At 43.3% G+C, this 17,934-nt stretch overlaps 1 protein-coding gene across 10 annotated transcripts in view; it reads left to right on the forward strand.

The window, feature by feature from the left end:
* Nucleotides 1-17,934, forward strand: part of LAMA2 (laminin subunit alpha 2) — a 453,343-nt gene that overhangs the window by 280,082 nt on the left and 155,327 nt on the right. For 6 of the 10 annotated variants that reach the window (XM_083731000.1, XM_083731002.1, XM_083731004.1 and 3 more), the window contains exons 13-16: nucleotides 395-496; nucleotides 2,965-3,176; nucleotides 11,032-11,143; nucleotides 17,423-17,476. In XM_083731000.1, coding sequence (XP_083587126.1) covers nucleotides 395-496; nucleotides 2,965-3,176; nucleotides 11,032-11,143; nucleotides 17,423-17,476 — 480 coding nt within the window. The remainder of the gene's footprint in view (nucleotides 1-394; nucleotides 497-2,964; nucleotides 3,177-11,031; nucleotides 11,144-17,422; nucleotides 17,477-17,934) is intronic. The other 4 variants (XM_083731003.1, XM_083731008.1, XM_083731009.1 and 1 more) reach the window with 1 other exon arrangement.

The raw sequence follows: 17,934 nt of genomic DNA on the forward strand, positions 1-17,934 counted from the left end.
ATTAGGGGTTTTCAATAAAAAAATGAGTCAAAAACGTTATGGTAAGCTATGGCTTTTATTTTATTTTTTTTAAAAAAACCCACCAACTTTATTTACATCAAGCACTTTAGAAAGAAAAAGAACATATATGCTTGGTTCCCAGCCTTTAGAAGTGTCTGAAAGCACTTCTATCAGAATTGCTTATTTGGAGTACTGGAGGTGGGAGGAGAGAGAGTCGTGTACAGGAAAGGAACAGTTTGTAATGATTTTTCCTTGGGGCTCTCTATCATCCACATGTCCTTTCTCCATACAAGAAGTCCTTTCCTTGAAAGCGCTGTAATTGGAAAAGAGTAGTTCAAAATGGTTAAAGGCATGTTTTCTGCTATGTAATCAGCATCATTCTTCTTTACCGCAGATAACAGCTGCTGGAGGACATCTGAAATTTACCATTTCATATGACCTCACAGGGGAAGAGGATGCTGCAGAAGCAATGCTGCAGTCTGATGTCATCATAGAGGTAGAGTATTGCTTCCCCATCTCTTGAAACGCTCATTGAAAGGATGGGTTGCTAGTGGCACACAGTCAGCAGACCTCCTATGGCTAAAAGAAGAAGCTAGCAATAAGACCCTTCCCTAAGATGCTTGCATTCCGATCTAAATTTCATTGGTGAGGAAGACAAGCAGTGAAGGAGAAGAAAGGGGGATGAGTCAAAGAGCAACAGTATAGATATATGGAAATGAAGCTGCTTATCCTTAGTTTTTGTTTGGGGTGATGAAGACTAAAAGCCAAAGAGGCAGGGAACTTTCCCTCCCACCCTCTCAAGGGCTGCAATTCTTTGGAGAAAGGAATTGAAAGCCACATACCCCAAAATGACCAGGGCCAAGAGAGAGAGAGACCAACCAACTGAGGGAACACTGTTCACACTCACCCACAATTAACACAAATCAAATATGTGTTTGTGTGTTCAGACCTAGAAACCTCCCTCCTAAATAAAGACACATTTGACTCAAATTTTAGTTTTGGTTTTTGGCAGAATTTAGGCCACAACTTTGATTACAGAAAAGTGAGTGGTTGCATAGGCTCTGATTCGGCTAGCTCCCTACACCCTTGCAGGTAGCGCTGACCCAGAGCTCTATCATAAGTCAGCCAAGGGTGAACACCTGGGGAAGGTGAAAAGCCTGTGAACAGACTTTATTCACTACCTAGATTCTCCCCTGGACTCAGGCACAGGTGCAACCCCTTTTCGGGGGTTGGCCAAACCAAGTTGAGTCCCTGGATTCCTTTAACGAATACTCTTCACATAGGGATGGCGAGACCGTTCTCCCATCCCTATCACATGAACCAGTGCCTATCCACAACCTTACAAGTTGTGACGAATTGCTATGCGGCAGGCAAAACAAAAATGGGGAAATTCCTGCCATGCCCCTGTCCCAACGACAGACAACACACGACAGTATAGCAAGGTCAATCGCAAAAGGCCCTAAAATTAGGGAGAGGTGGGCAGGTGTTCTGATGCACGAGCCAAAAGAGGAAGCTCTGGGTCACGTGCATGGGTATATATATAGGTCCCTCAATCCATTTAGTCTGCGCCCCATTGGCCAGATTGAAACCCAGCATCAAGGGACCTATCACTCAGGTGTTGTGGCTATCCAAAGGCCCCCCAAAACCAAGGTCAGTCTCCAGATCTCACCACAACACGTGCCCTCTTTGAGGGAGGACATGATGTAATATAACATACACATTGCACACCATAGTAACGTAACCACACACCTTTAACATGCAAACACAATCACACATTGAGCATCACACACACACACAGAGCCCACTGTGTAGTGCCAGTCATCTGTTTCTGGATCATCTGAGCAGTAGAATGGGATTGTCAGGAAGGGCGCTTGAAACTCTTGTCCTGCAAGATCTCTTCCCCTCCCCCTCTGCCTTCTGGTCAAGCTGATTGGGGAAACAGCTAAGCAGCAGCAGCAGCAGCAAATAAGAGGATGCTCCTTAGATTCCTGCATTGCAGGGAGCTGGACTAGAAGATCCTTGGGATCCCTTCCAACTCTATGATACAGTACTATGATTCCTTTGGGAGCTGCAGCTTCCAGGTTCTCTACATCTTGAGTTGGTAGCTCCCAATGCAACCATTGGCCTCAAAGTGATATAACCCTTCATGAAGCTTTAAGCAGTGGCTGAAAGGGGAGGTGCAGGGAGCATTCGAATCTCCTTTGATGCTGGGAACACACTACCCATCTCCCCATTCACTGTGGCTCCAGAGGACAGCATTTTTGCAACCCCATTTGGACTGCCACCAAATCAGTGAGGGCAGACCCCAAGAGAGACTGACACACTGTTCAGAACAGCTATGGTCACTGCTTTCCCACCTTTGGCTTAACTCAATGGTAATAAATATCGCAGGAGATGTAATCTAGTGCAGAGCTAGGCATCCTTAGGTACCATTAGTGTGTAGGATGATGCTCAAAGACTTGCCATGAATTTGTTTCATTATTAAATTCATCCCAAAGGAGCGCAGAGCAGCGATGTAATTATGAAGAAAGATAATTACAAAAAATGGCCCATTTTTTTGCAGTGAAAAATTCTTCTGGATAAGTTGTTTAGGATCGTAGTCTAAATAGAATAATTAAGCTGACTGGAATATGCACTGTGTAGGCAGGTTGCACTATTTTATTGCTGCATTTATTTCTATTGTAAAGTTGATAATGGGCAACATAATTCTAGAATTTTTCCCCATGAAAACGCACAGCTGTGATATCAGTTACCAACATATTATCAAAATTTTGCATGCATTACCTTGTTCCATCATTATCCAGATTTCCACACCAGTGAAAATATCAAATTCCAGAGAGTGCATCACGTGTATGAAAATTGCCTTGTAGCATATGCCAAAGTGCTGTGCTCTCTATAAATATGTAGCATTGTGTGTCACTTCTTTAAAATGTTTTCATCCTTAACATTTATAATAATTACTAGGGAAGTGGCTTGAGAATCAGCACGTCGCAGGAGGGAATTCACTTGAACCCGTTTGAAGAGCACACTGAAGAAGTGTTGTTGAAGCACGACTTATTTCAGCTGCATGGCACTGACTATCCGGTCAGCAAAAGGGAATTCATGTCTGTGTTGGCAAATATAAAGAGTCTCCTTATAAGAGCCACATACAGCTATGGGATGAATGCCATCTACAGGTAATCATTGAAACAGCATTTGGTTCTGTCTGCAGTTCTATTAAGCAGGTTGATCATCATTTCCCCCAGCAGCATCTTCATTTAATTAAGCTGGAAAACAATTGAGCTTGGACACAGATTTCTATTTTATTAAGAGCCCCAATAAACTTTGGTTTATTCTGAATCCTCCCTAATTCCCCTTCTGATTTAGTTGAGATTCTTGCATTACTGGGACTAGATGACCCTTGGGTCTTTTCTGGCTCTACGGTTCTATGATTCTATGAAACTTTTGGATCATGCTTCCTTTCACTACTGTACTTGCCCATCCTGTTGTGATGCACTCACCTGTGTCAAAAACCCCTACTGCTAGGACAGCCCACTGTACTAAATGTGCTAAACCTAACTTCCTAAATATGCTAAAGCTAAGATCTGGCAATCTTTCACACTGAATACAGTTTCCTTACCATTTCATGTCTCCTTGATGTTACGCAGCCGTTGTTTGTTCAGTTTCTTTGTTCACCCCACCTGAGTCTTTAACTGCTGCATCTCTTCAACCTTGAGTCATCTCAAGGTCTTTGATCTCTGTCAGCTCAGCCTGTGTTCCACGTTTTTCTTTTGTACCTGGAACTTGCTTTTCAAACACTTACGCTGTTTGAACTCTTCCTTATCTTTCAAATTCCTCCTCAGAAATAATGCAGTTTCAGACCTGTTCTACCTCTTGACCTTATTCCGTAACTAGCTGTAAGCTATAAGCCTGTAAATACAGCCAGCTTGAAATCTCATGCAAGGCAAGTCATCCCAAACTGACAAACCCAAGCAGTGCAAGACTTGAAGAATCCCTGGAATACTATCTGACGTTGCCCAAAGAGTTGCAATGAGTGGTTTTACTGCTCTTACACCTTCCCCTTTGTTATAGTTGCACATATGGTGAGAAATACTGTCTGGAATGTCCTTCTTGCCCTATGCAGCAATAGCATCACAGCTTTAGAGGAGCATCTCCAGCCTGGGCTTATTTTGTGGGCTTAATTTGCAATGTTTATTTCTATTTACATACATAGATAATTTCATTTGTATGCTGCCTTTCCACAGTCCAAACTATGCCCAAGGCAGCTCACAACATGAAAAAATACATAATTACAACATAAGAAAAACAGTCATAAACAATAAATAAAGAAAACATCAAAAAATACACAACCAGACTGAACGATCGCCACGTAAATCATACTAAAATCTGAAATAAAGATATAATATCTTTAAAAATAATTTAAAAAATCAATAGCAACAAAAACTCCTACCCCAGCCCAAGTGTTTGATCAGCTGCCTCAGCTTCTGGAGTCAGTCAGAGCCCTGTTCTCCCAGGCGAGGTGGGAAAATGCCTGCAACGCAGGGAGTAGGTCATCCAGGACTCACAGTTTCTGAACCACTTGATTGTAAAAAGAACCTCTTAATGGTTTACTAAAAAGGAACCATTGGTGCAATAATAGTGCATTAGTGATGGATTTATACTGGACCATGGAGACACCATAGTTTTTCTACAAAGCTTCCCCAATGTTATACTATTATTGCCATATGGAGGAGCACTCTTGCACAGTGACAGCAGGACAAAAATAGAGTGGGAAATTTGTAGTATAAAAAGTTGCAGGATTTTGGCAGGCTATTATGACATATGTACAGATTGGAAGTGAAGCATTTCCGCCCTTTCCCATTTTGTGTCTTTCCTTTATTCAGCTGTGCACTGCAAGTCCTCCACATCTCTCTGTTTACACCTGTAGAATGAACCATACACACTGTGAATCTATTATACATTGTAGCCCTGTGCAGAATGTTTGAAGCAGATACGGATAAATAGATGGAGGAAAGTAGGATCATGCCTGCTGACTTTCCTTTAGCCTTGAGGCACCTTCTGTTTCCATATATCCTGACACATGTAGGTTCCATAGACCAGATCTTTACCCTCCATTTTTCAGTGTAGCCCATGCAATTGGAACCTATGTATTTATCTTTTTACAATATAGCCCGTTCTTCACTGAATGTTTTTAGTTGTAGAGCAGGAAACAAAGTAAAAGAATAAACAGAGAAAAACAACAGACAACAATTACAACTTAACAATTGTATGATAAGGTAAACAAGCAAAACTGCTAAAGTTAATATTTAACCAATTTAATATTTAATCCAATTAAATAAATACCCAGGTAAAAACAAACAATACATTCCAACAGATTGATGCAGATTAAACAACCAGTGGTTTTAGCAACAATTCCCGCGTCATTTTTCACTTACGGCTGTCCATTCCCTCCCTCTCTGTGTCTCACACAAAGAGGGCCACATTCCTTGCCAGTAAACTCTCGCTCTGTGGCTTTTGAGTAACTTAAGATCATTCACCCCTCTCTGCAAACCATCCAGGCTCTCACCCTTGTTGCACACAAGCACCCACAGCGAGAAATTCCCTTCCCTTATCCACAGCAGGAACAGAGCAAAATAAAAGTGGGGTAGCAAGAAGGTGCAGCTGCTGTTAGGAAGCTCTCATGGACCTCACGGTCAGTAGGGCTGCCAGGTGGAGATAAATGTGCAGATAGATTTTCTGGTCTCCCCCATCTCTCTTTTCCTCACCAGCTGGCACAGACAGTGTTCAAGTTGCTCCAGAGTCTGCACATCCAGATGTATGCATGTAGACCGCTGCACAGACAGGGACTCTAATACATGACATTGGTGTGGAAACAGCAAGCACAGAATACACACAGCCCTTTGTGTATTCACCGCTACCCTCTCCAAGTGCTTGCACAGGGCTAGTAATATGCCAAAGCAGATGGCAGGATATAAAAAAAGAAAGGAGTTCCCAACTCAGTATGGGCAATTGGCTTGGCATTCCTTCATATTTTTTGTTGCACTATCAACATGGAAGTGCTGTAGCAGATGTTCACATCTATCTCCTCCTTGGAGCATCCTAGCTACAATCACTATGGCAGATAACTACTTCTCCTTCATAAAGTATACTGGAAATCTGCAAAGATGGCGTATTAAGTAAGCAAACCAATATTGTTAGAGCTGTTACAAGGGTAGAAAAGAAGGTGCCCTACTCTTATTGCCACCGTGCTTTTTCTGTGACCTGCATATTTCCTGGCTCGGTAGCAGTCCAGTAGTGACTGGAACAATAAACTTCCTGGCACTTTCATGAAAAGCTGCAGCAAAGATGACTTAAGCCCCATGTGGAACAAAGAAGTGCAATAGGCCAGTACACATGTAGCCAATATTCAGATTTCAGTACATCACGAAAGCTAGTCAGAGAATACAACTGTGGAATAATGTTGCATGAAATGCAAACCGTGCAACCCAGAGGCTTCCCAGCAGCATTATATGGGGGCGATGATTTCTTTTTTCTTTTAATCTCAAGCTACAACAATTAATATAATAGCAGATCGTAAACTCTGCAGCTATTGCTCCAAATGCTGCATCTCTTTTAATCTTGTTTGCATTTGCAAGTCAACAGTGTCTGCCACACTAGCAGTCATATTAAATATTTGGTCTGGAAACTCAAATTTCTCAAGTGTCTCCAAGATCCTGTGTCCCATTACTGCCAACATTATGTACTTTAATGTCTTCAGCATGGCACAGAGGAAAAGAAATTACTACATTGAAGTGGGGGAAAATTGCACTGCTGGTTGTTTTTTTCAATGAGTAAAAACTGTTAAACACATTAAAATACCATTTACCAAATAGCAGAACCTAATGAAAATTGGAACTGTTCAGTGAATACAAATGTGGAATAATACTGAGTGAAATGTTCTGTGTGTAACGGTTTCTCATTGTTCCAAATTATATCACATAGTACTGGAAGAGACGATCTGTGGTTCAATAGGCAAATGGGATAATAAGACCACTGGCAAATTTTGTTGTGTTTATAATAGGCTTTAAATTCTTTTGAATTACTCTTTGCCTTTAAGAATCTTACTAGTACTTTGCTAGATTTGTTTCCCCTTACTTTCAACGCAGCTCCACAATGAGATTTCAACATAAAAACAAAATCAGAAAAATGAAAATGATTGATTCCGCACCCCACCTCCCGGGAAATTCTTATCCACTGTCACATAGCAGTCCTAATAACCACATAACAAAAGCACAGAAAAGCACAAAGCAGCCCTAGTGGTAGTCATTGTAAAGTTCCAAAGTACAGTGGTTGTTGTTTAGTCGTGTCCGACTCTTCGTGACCCCAGGGACCAGAGCATGCCAGGCACTCCTGTCTTCCACTGCCTCCCGCAGTGATACAGTGGTACAGTGGTACCTCGGGTTAAGTACTTAATTCGTTCCGGAGGTCCGTTCTTAACCTGAAATTGTTCTTAACCTGAAGCACCACTTTAGCTAATGGGGCCTCCTGCTGCTGCCGTGCCACCGGAGCACGATTTCTGTTCTCATCCTGAAGCAAAGTTCTTAACCCAAGGTACTATTTCTGGGTTTGTGGAGTCTGTAAACTGAAGCATATGTAACCTGAAGCGTATGTAACCTGAGATACCACTGTAGAACATTACAGATAGAGATGGGGGGGGAAATGTGATTCAGTTCACATTTAAAGGTAAACCTAGTTTGCACATCCCAAAGCAACATATTAACCAAAACAGCCATTCTTTGAAATTTGCACTTTCTCAACTTAGCAATGTAGTTCTCTCTCCCAAGTAATGTAAACAACAATGAATGAACAATCTTGACCAGGACTGTGCAAGAATGTCCCATGCCTCCTAGCCGGCCAGGGACTTAATGGCCGAAATGGCTATGGGAGAAATACTCATGGCTTCCCATATGTGTTGCAAGGCTTCAATAGTAAAATCTGTACCTGTGTCACTGCATACTAACCTGTAGCATCAGATTAGGGGGTGCCACAATGGCACATCTCATGAGCAAGACTCCCACTTCAGGCCTCAGACAAGCTCTGTGCAGGCCTACTATTGATCACTGGGCAACAATTTTTTACTTTTTGAATTTTGTCTAGATTTTTACAATTGATTTAGGGTATTTTTGCACTGCTGAATCAGGAAATGGCATCCGTTTCTCTCCATCAGGTCAGGTTTTTGTGCTATGCTGATTTGGAAAAAATCAGATCTTGTGACAAAATCGATTACATTTTTGTGGCATTATCAGCTGATTTTTGTCAACACATATCATCCTAAATATGTTTTTAAGAGAAAAAAAAGTTTTTCCAACAACATATATTGATTACCTGATAGAAACATCTATTACTGTAAACTGAATGGTGGGCATTGATAAAGGTAAGTACACGTAAATTGCATGTTGCTTCACCATTTTTCAAACTTCAGGGCTTGAACTTCCGTTTCTTGGAACTACTGGAATGCTCAGCAGCAGGGAGGTCTCTCTTCAGAGTTCAACAGTAGTCCGCCATCATGACTGCGTCCCAGCGACCCTGATACCTGGTCTCCATCTCTTTCATGTCCTGATGGAATCTCTCCCCCTGCTCGTCTCTCATTGAACCCAGGTTCTCAGGAAACCGGTCCATATGTGAAAATAGGTAGTGCATCTTGACACTCATGTTGCAGCCCAGGTTTCTGAAAGCAGTCAGCATGTTGTTGACATGTTCTGCATAGTTTCTGGCCTTATTGTTGCCAAGAAAGTTCTTCACTACCAGAACAAATGCCTTCCACGCTTCCAGTTCCACTTCGTTCATTGAGTTTCCGAACTCTGGATCTCTGATGAGCTGACGGATCTGAGGACCGTCAAACATGCCAGCTTTCAACTTCTCCATGGTCAGTCCTGGAAAAGCCTGGCACAAGTAAGTGAAGCAGTCACCATCCTTGTCCAGAGCCTTGGTGAACTGCTTGATTAAGCCGAGCTTGATGTACAGCAGTGGGAAGAGTATTCTGTCTCTGTCCACCAGAAGGTTGTTGATGACGTTCCTTTCTCTGCAAGGCACCAATTCCTCCCACACAGGCCAGTCCTTCTTCGTGTAATGCTGAGCACGGTCCCTACTATCCCATATGCACAGAAAACAAGGGTACTTGGTGAAGCCAGACAGTTGTCCCAACAAAAAGTTCACCATCTTCAGGTCAACACAAATAAACCACATTTCAGTGATCGCTTGCTGCTGTCAATGAACAGTCTCCAATCTTTGGGTTCGTACTGTGGCACTCCAAGCTTGAGCAGAAGCTGCGCAATATCTGCACAGTACACCAAGTCCTTCTCTTCCAAGAAAAAATGGAGGTACTCTTGATGCCTGTTGCAGAAGAAGCTGATGCAAGCACTGTCAGAGAGGAGGTTTTTTTCCTTCAATCTGGATGCCAACAGTTCAGCAGAGTCCTTTGACAAGCTGAGGTCGCGAACTAGATCATTCAACTCCTTTTGGGAAAATTGATGTGGAGCATCATCTTCAAGAACCACTTCTTCTTCTTCATGTCCTTCAACACTGGAGGCATCTTTGTCACTAATGTCAGGAAGTTCTCCGAAGATAGGCACTGGAATTTCATCACAATGGGCTACAGGACGACGTGCTGATTGAAGATCAGGATACTTGAGGCTGCTCCGGTTCTTTCTGTTGATCCCAGTCACATCAACAGCGCAGAAGTAGCAGTCAGTGACATGGTTTGTCGGCTCCCTCCAAACCATGGGAATTCCAAACAAAAATAGGTACAAATTAGTCATAAGTTGGTGCATGCGCAGGTGGAGTTTCCTATACACTTCGTGGGGCACCTGCCCCATTAACCTAATTTTGATCCCCTAACTTTATGCTTTGCCGCACCAATTTATGGAAGATTTCGAGGTTTTATGACTTCAAACTGATCCCTTTTCGACATAATCACACAGAACTATTGGACCTGAATACTTCTTGTCATTAAAATAATCATTTCCAATCAAAACAATTATTTGACATGGCATTTTACCCCCACCAACTTCTTCTAAAATGCTCCACACAAGCATACATGTGAACAAAAACATTAAAAAATGACATGTGGCCATAGCTCAAAAACTTGACCTGATTGAGCAAAACCAATGTGATTTTTGGGTTCAGCGCATCAGATTCATCCTAAATCAACTGAAAAAACACAGACAACAAATTTGTTGGTTGATAATTGGTTGATGGGCATGAGAGAAAGATAAGGGCTTCCTGGCAGTAGCTCCACCTTTGCAGAACACTGTTCCTGTTGAGGTATGCCTCACCTCTTTTCGTTATCAACCTTCAAATGGGCTACAAAGACACAGGTGTTTGGAACCACTTATACCTAAAGGATAGTATTGTGCTGCTGCTCTGATGTGTGTTGATACTGCCATTAATATAGCTGGCCTCACAGTCTTTTTCATTGTTATTCCTATTGATATTTTACAGCATTTATGGTTAAATTCAGATTTTGATTGTATATCTTGTGTTTTCAACTGGGAGTCACTTTGTAAGGGCTGGGCCCTAAAACGTAGCTTTTCTAAAAAAATGTATGAAATTAATAAATCTATGCAGTATGCTAAGAAGTCATACAGATGTTAAGAAGTCATGTATGCTTGGTGAATGCAATTAAGGATTTCAGTGCTTTAAAGTTGGAAAAGAGGATTTCATGGTGACAGTTCCTCAGCTCTGGGTTTTGACAAGCAGCCTGCTTCTGTGTGTGTCTGCGATGGAAGTAAAAATACATAACTTGCAAGCTAAGCACAGTCCCCCAGCTGCTGATCCACTTGTTGTGACAGCTTTCTAATGTGGGCTTGCCACAGTCTAAACATGAATGATATCAAGCAAGAAGAGATAGAGGCGATGAGTAGAAAGACCCATCTCCTTTTTAGCAAACAACTCCCCCACCACACTATCTGGTCTGGGAAACATTACAGGATTGATGTTTCTTTCACAGGTAAATAGTAATCTTTCTCTCTCGCTCTCATTTTTGCACTCTAGGTTGAGTGATGTCAGCCTGGAAGCAGCTGATCACTTTTCAAGTGGACAAAAATATGCATCTGCTGTGGAAGTTTGCCAGTGTCCTCCAGGATATTCTGGTACCTCCTGTGAAGTGAGTATCTCATTGAACAGATCCAGCTCCACTTCAGAGAAATGTCTGAAATGTTCAAACCAATTCATGGAAAGTGAGTGGATAGACAAACAGCAAGTAACATCTCTTTCTGGCAATCCCACAAAACAATCCTATGTGTGCATACTGGAAGCAAGCCTCACCGTGTTAAGTGAATCTCAAGTAAATCTGTGTGGAATTGCAGATCCGCCTTTTATTTTAGTTTGAATTGCACGGGGGGGGGGGATGTGAATGTGCTTCATTCTTGTGTTTTTTTAATTACCCCCTAGCCTCATTTTTGCATCCCATGATTGGGGAAGCCCTCTTCTATTTAAAACTCAGAGCAACCACGGTGGCCCCGGGCCAAATTATGACAACTGCACAAGTTAGGGATTTATTTATTTTTAATCCTTTCACTCCTGCTGAAAATCTCCCACCCACTTCCCTGCTATTATTTGTCCAAAATCTGCTTCAGTAAGATATTAAAACATTTTGGAACTTTTCTTACTCTAGTCCCTTACACTTGCAAAGAAAGAAACATTGCTTTTGATACTTTCCTAAGTGACTGTTTAAAACAATAATTTCTGTATCATGTACACATAAGAGAGAATTTTGTTATCAACAGTTTCCCCTTGGCTTGATCGCTTCTTTATCAGCCATTATAGTTACAGAAACTTGACACATTCAATCAAAGTATGTGTCATGCTTGAGTATTACAAAGCAAAATGACATCTTTGTGCTTGATCTGATATGCAGCCCTTTTCCCACAGTTTGGTGTGATTGCCTTTCCCCCATTCTGCTTTCTCTGGGATGCATGCTTCATTGGTTTCGAGGGTGCAGTTTTGTTGAAGGTTATAAATGTAACATACCCATATTTTCAGCACTTTCACCAAAATGCTATCAGCATATTCTCAACGTAAGTGCACATATGCTTAACTAACTCATAGAGGCATTGCTCACGGTGGAATGCAAAATCCTTCACAACCATGCCTCTAAGGAAGCACTTTAAAACACAAAGATGTTCGGTTTCACAAGACTATAAACAATATGCCATTTATACAGGCACTCTAGGCATTGACTTGTCAGCTCTCTTTTCCTTGAATGTGTGCCATGATTTTATATATTTCATTTAGGACTTAGAGCCTTGATTCATAGTAAACGTTTTCACTTGTTCCTCCTATTAGAAATAATAATATAGAAAGAAAAGAAGAGGCAGCTCATAAAGGCTGACAAGGAATTTGTGGGTTTTGTAGTTATTAAGAACCTTGTTTCACCAGAAATGACAGTGAGGGGAAAGAAATTAATCTGTACACCATGGGCAAGGATGACCCTCTTGTATGTTCTGCTTTGAAAAACAAACAAACAGCAACACTATTGCCTGTCTCAAGGGCATTATTTTTATGTGCTTCCCATTATAGGACAAACAACAAGATCATTGAAAAGCATTCCCTAGTCATACGAAACCTGACAGCTTTTGAAATGCATTTGTGATGTACAAATGCCATGGAGAGACGACAGAATGAAACAATATGTTCTCTTAATTTCTGTTGTTCTCTCACATCCTGTTCTACCTTTGATCTGAGGAGAAGCATATCCTGGCTTCTTGTCCACAGCCAAGCAAATTGGCTCACTATTGAAATATCTACTGCTTACCCTGGCTGTCTTCTGAAGCTCTGACTCATGCATTGAGAAGTTTCCACCTTGACCTTCATCAGCTTCTGTCCTTCTTTGTAATTAAAGTGTATCCTGCCCTGTATTGAAAACCTTAGATAAATTCTCCCTCTGTAGAGTCTCTAACTGGAATCAAATACAAATTACCAAATATAAACAAAAACGGAAGCCACATACAGATGCAAAGCACTGCACATAGTAGTGCCAAATTTGAATGGGACTTCACAAGGTTTTCAGAAAGCCCTTTCAAAGCGCAATCTTATTGAAAAATAATGGATGGAATTCTGTGCCATGCAATGGTGATCATCCTGTCATCACAAGCATTGCAGCTTCCCTCTCCCCCTCCCTGACTGTTCTGGGGGTTCTCCTGACTGCATCCTGAGCCAATTTCAGGAGGCCTTTGCGGGAGGAGAAGGGACAAACCCCTGTCACACCAGTGGCATTGCACAAGACTTGTGCAATGGATGAATCCCACCCATAGGGACATAAACTGGAATTTTTTGTTCACTTTTATACCAGCTTCCAGCAAAGAATCTTGGGGGGTTTTTGTGAGGCTATTGAAAATCATCTGTTAAAATTCCCAAATATCTGCCAAACAAGAAAAGCCACTCCCATTCCCATGATTCCCTGGGGCTTGACAGTTAAGCAAGCTTTAATTCTATTCTGTTGAGATGCTGCATGACTGATCTTCTAAATTCCAATGTGCCATACTGATCCTGCTCACTATTTTGAGGTGAGGAGATATGGGATTTATGTTAGTGTTTCATACTTCATAACATACAATTCATTGTAAGGCTGGGACTTTTCTACCAAACAAATAATTTTTACATTTGGTCTTCAGAACTACTCTGTGCCCTTTATAGAAGGCCAGTGAAGAAATAATTATTTTATTGAATTCATTTCTTGCATGCATTTCTTAAGAGTATCCTGCTTGCAATTTGAACTGGGCAAGATAATAAGGTGTTGCTTCCTTGCCTGACCTTCAATGGCAACATGTCTTTTGATTAAGAGGAGAAGCTTGCAGATACTGAAGAATCTTTGAATTGTTCAAGGAGGACAGAAGTTCAAAAGAAAGGGAATAAATAAACAAATGCTTTAAAATACTTTTGGCTGCTTTCTTTCATGCTGCCATGGAAGTTCCCTTGTCAAAAGAAAACATAACTAGTCATACCGTGCTTGTTGTTGAGCAAATATTTACCGTATTTTTCGCCCCATAGGACGCACCGGCCCATAGGACACACCTAGGTTTTTTGGGGGGGAAATAAAGAAAAAAAAATATCCCCCCCCCAGGTGCGGGGCTGGGGCAGGGGAAGCCCAAGCTTCCCCCAACCCCAGCCCCCAGAACAGGCTGCTATCCGCTAGCCATGGGAGAGCCGCACGACTTCGTGCGGCTCTCCCACAGCTAGCGGAGTGCTGCGCGAAGCCCGAAGCTTGGGGCGTGCTGAGCTCAGCACGCCCCAAGCTTCTGGGTGCTGGCAAGGTCTCCGCTAGCTGTGGGAGAGCTGCGTCTCCCACGGCTAGCGGATAGCTTCCTGAAGCCTGGAGAGCAAGAGGAGTTGGTGCGCACCGACCCCACTCGCTCTCCAGGCTTCAGCGAAAGCCTGCATTTGCCCCATAGGACGCACACACATTTCCCCTTCATTTTTGGAGGGGGGAAAGTGCGTCCTATAGGGCGAAAAATACAGTATGTCCTTCTCTTTGGGTGTACAGTGGTGCCTCGCAAGACGAAATCAATTCGTTCCGCAAGTCTTTTCGTCTTGCGAGTTTTTTGTCTTGCGAAGCACGGTTTCCCATAGGAATGCATTGAAAATCAATCAATGCGTTCCTATGGAAACCGCCTTCAGACCAGGTCCGGGGACAGTCTGTCCCCCAACCTCTTCTGAAGGCCGGCGGGAGGGGCAAAAGTCTTTGCTTCCCCCCGCCTGCCGTCCCGGGACAGCGGAGACTTCTCCGCTGTCCCGGGGCGATTTTAAAAATGAAGGTTTTGCTGCCGCCCGCCAGCATTTTAAAATCGCCCCGGGACAGCGGATGAATTCTCCGCTGTCCCGGGGCGATTTAAAAGCGCCCGGGAAGGCAGGCAGGGGGGACAAAGACTTTTGCCCCCCACCCGCCTTCAGAAGAGGTCCAGAGGGCTCTCCAAGCTGCGGATAGCAGCCTGCTGCCCCGCGCGAGGGGCGCTCTTAAGCAGAGCGCCCCTCGCACGGGGCAGCAGGCTGCTATCCGCAGCCTAGGCGGGAACTCTTCTGAAGGCTGGCGGGGGAGAAGGGCTTTTCTTCCCACCGCCAGCCTTCAGAACAGCCTTCTGAATGTTGGCGGTGGGGAGGAAAACCCTCCTCCCACCGCAAGCCCGGGGAACAGAGGAGAAGCGCTGCGCACCTTCCCCTCTGTTCCCGGACCTGTCCTGAAGGCTTGCGGTGGGAGGAGGGCTTTCCTCCCCACCACCAACATTCAGAATGCTGTTCTGAATGTTGGCGGTGGGGAGGAAAAACCCTCCTCCCACCGCAAGCCCCGGGAACAGAGGAGAAGCGCTGCGCACCTTCCCCTCTGTTCCCGGACCTGTCCTGAAGGCTTGCGGTGGGAGGAGGGCTTTCCTCCCCACCGCCAACATTCAGAATGCTGTTCTGAATGTTGGCGGTGGGGAGGAAAAACCCTCCTCCCACCGCAAGCCCCGGGAACAGAGGAGAAGCCCTTCGCGCCTTGTCCTCTGTTCCCGGACCTCCCACCGCAAGCCTTAGGACAGGTCCGGGAACAGAGGAGAAGGCGCACTGCGCTTCCCCGCTGTCTCCGGAGATTTCCCTATGGGCTTTCGTCTTGCGAAGCAAGCCCATAGGGAAATTCGTCTTGCGAAGCCGCTAAAAAATCGGAAAACCCTTTCGTCTTGCGGGTTTTTCGTTTAGCGAGGCATTCGTCTTGCGGGGCCCCACTATATTTTAACAAAACGAGAGGGGGCCTGATAGAGGTGTATAAGATTATGTATGTTGCCAAGGTAAATGAACAGGGCAGGGGGAAAAAGGCTTCCTCACACAGTGCATAGTTAAACTCTGGAACTGGCTCCCATAGAAAGCAGTGGTGGCCCCCAACTTGGAAGGCTTCAAATGAAGATAAGTACTAGTCACGATGGCTATGTTATGCCCCTGAACACCAGTTGCTGGGAATCATGTGAAGAGTGCTGTTGCACTTGGATTCTGCCTGTGAGCTTCCCATAGGCCTCTGTTTGGCCATTGTGAAAAGAGAATGCTGGACTAGATGGGCCTTTGGTCTGACGTGTTCTTAAGAGCTATAGCCCTTCCCCTTGAATTCAGAACCATACGATGATTTTTAAAATATATGGCAGGTTAGGACTGCTGCCTGGCATTTTATTCTGAAGAGCAAGCACAACAGTCAGGGTTTTGCTGATAAATCACACCTACAAGATGTCACCTCCACTGAGAAATACCCATTGATAAAAATAAAGTTTACTGAATTACCACCGCTAAAAGTATATATCAAAAAGTATATTCTGAGATGACCCATTCTGAGATGACAGCTATCACTACATGTATAAAGAATTAACTTCTTGTATGAGGACCCATATACATATGGAGAGATATAACATTTCTGGAAATATTGAAGCCAAGTGGCAAGGATGAGGAACAATTTTGAAATTTATGCAAATATATGCAATTCTTACTTTCTTATCAAGCCTAAACTTATTTTATGGCTCTAACAACATTAAGAGTAACATTTATTTCTTAGACTGTGAAATGTACTATTTGGCATATTTGCGACATTTGAAACTATAAATGCCTTAGTTTGTATGCCGGATTTACCCAATGTGGTCCACTTCCTATTGTGGGTCCTGGTTAGAGCTCAGTTCTCACCCAGTCAGTGTTTTTTTCTGAGGCTTTGGCACCCACACTAGTTACTTTCCATTTTTTTGCCCCATCTGCTTTTCATCCTCTGAGTAGGCAGGGCAATTTCCCAGCCAGTAGTATAGAATATGCCATAGTAATATGAGCAGTTCTATCTGGTGGCGCAGAAGGTGCTGTGTTGCACACCTGCCATCCATCTCTGCTGCTTACTGAGAGGGAGAGAGAACAGAGCAAAGCATCAGGATGTAGATTATGAGGGCACACTGGTGGAGCCCATCCCCTCTGTCCCTTACTGCTTTGAGGGAAGAAGTGAAAAGATTGACCATAAAGAGGGGCGGGTGGCAGACCAAGAGAGAACAGAAACAGGATGCTTGTTTCTGGTATCACCAAACTGGGGAATAGCTTTCTCTATTGCTCCAATGGTCTGGGGAAAATTTAAGCAAGAGGCATGTAGCATTTGCATGTGGTTGTAATGTGCATGCACACTCCCAGCAATGTGGAGGCAGCTCCCATGTCACTAGGCCTGTGATGCATGCTTTCTTTTCTACCTTGCCTTTTGCTTCTCATTAATCTTTGACCAATATAATTCACGTGGTATTTCAGCTATGATTTGCAGTGTCAATAAAAGATCCTGTCTTTTCTCACCTGTCTCCTTTCCCCACTTTCTTTCAGTAACTTGTCTTCTAACTATTTTCATTCTGTAAATCTTGGTATGTGAAGCTGTCTTACTTTCCACTCTTCATTTCTCTTACCTTTTCAGAAGAAAGAGCAAGCTAATGCCTCCTTTAGTCTTATACCTGCCTATTCAGTTAAGGTCAGTTTTTCACAGACATCATGTCAGGAACATAGGTTTTCGAGAGGTGTTTTAGCACTTGGGTCTTTATTGCTTATCATGGTGGTTTTCAAACACTGGGACACCTTGAGGGGCATAGAACTCCTGGAAAGGGGGTGCCAAGTTACAGGGAGTGCCAAGCCTTCCCACCTGCCCCAACAAGACAAATATGGGCAAGTTGAATGTCCTCTAGTGAAAGGTCATCATTGAAGCTTTGTATGATTTTGTAATTGCCCCATTATTCTTGCTCAGTAACATGTGTAATGTCCCTGTCTCCCAGTAATTGTGTTTTTATAGAAATTATTTGTGGGAAGGGGGTTGGAGAGATACTGTTTTATTCCTTTTTCTAATACTATGGTTGGATTGGGCCACCACACAGACCTTTGCACACAACAACAGCCTGAATGCAACATTCTCTGCCATAGAACAAGTCGGTGCTG

Source organism: Podarcis gaigeae (genome assembly GCF_964106915.1).
Source record: "Podarcis gaigeae genome assembly, chromosome: 3".
NCBI classification, from domain to species: Eukaryota; Metazoa; Chordata; class Lepidosauria; order Squamata; family Lacertidae; genus Podarcis; species Podarcis gaigeae.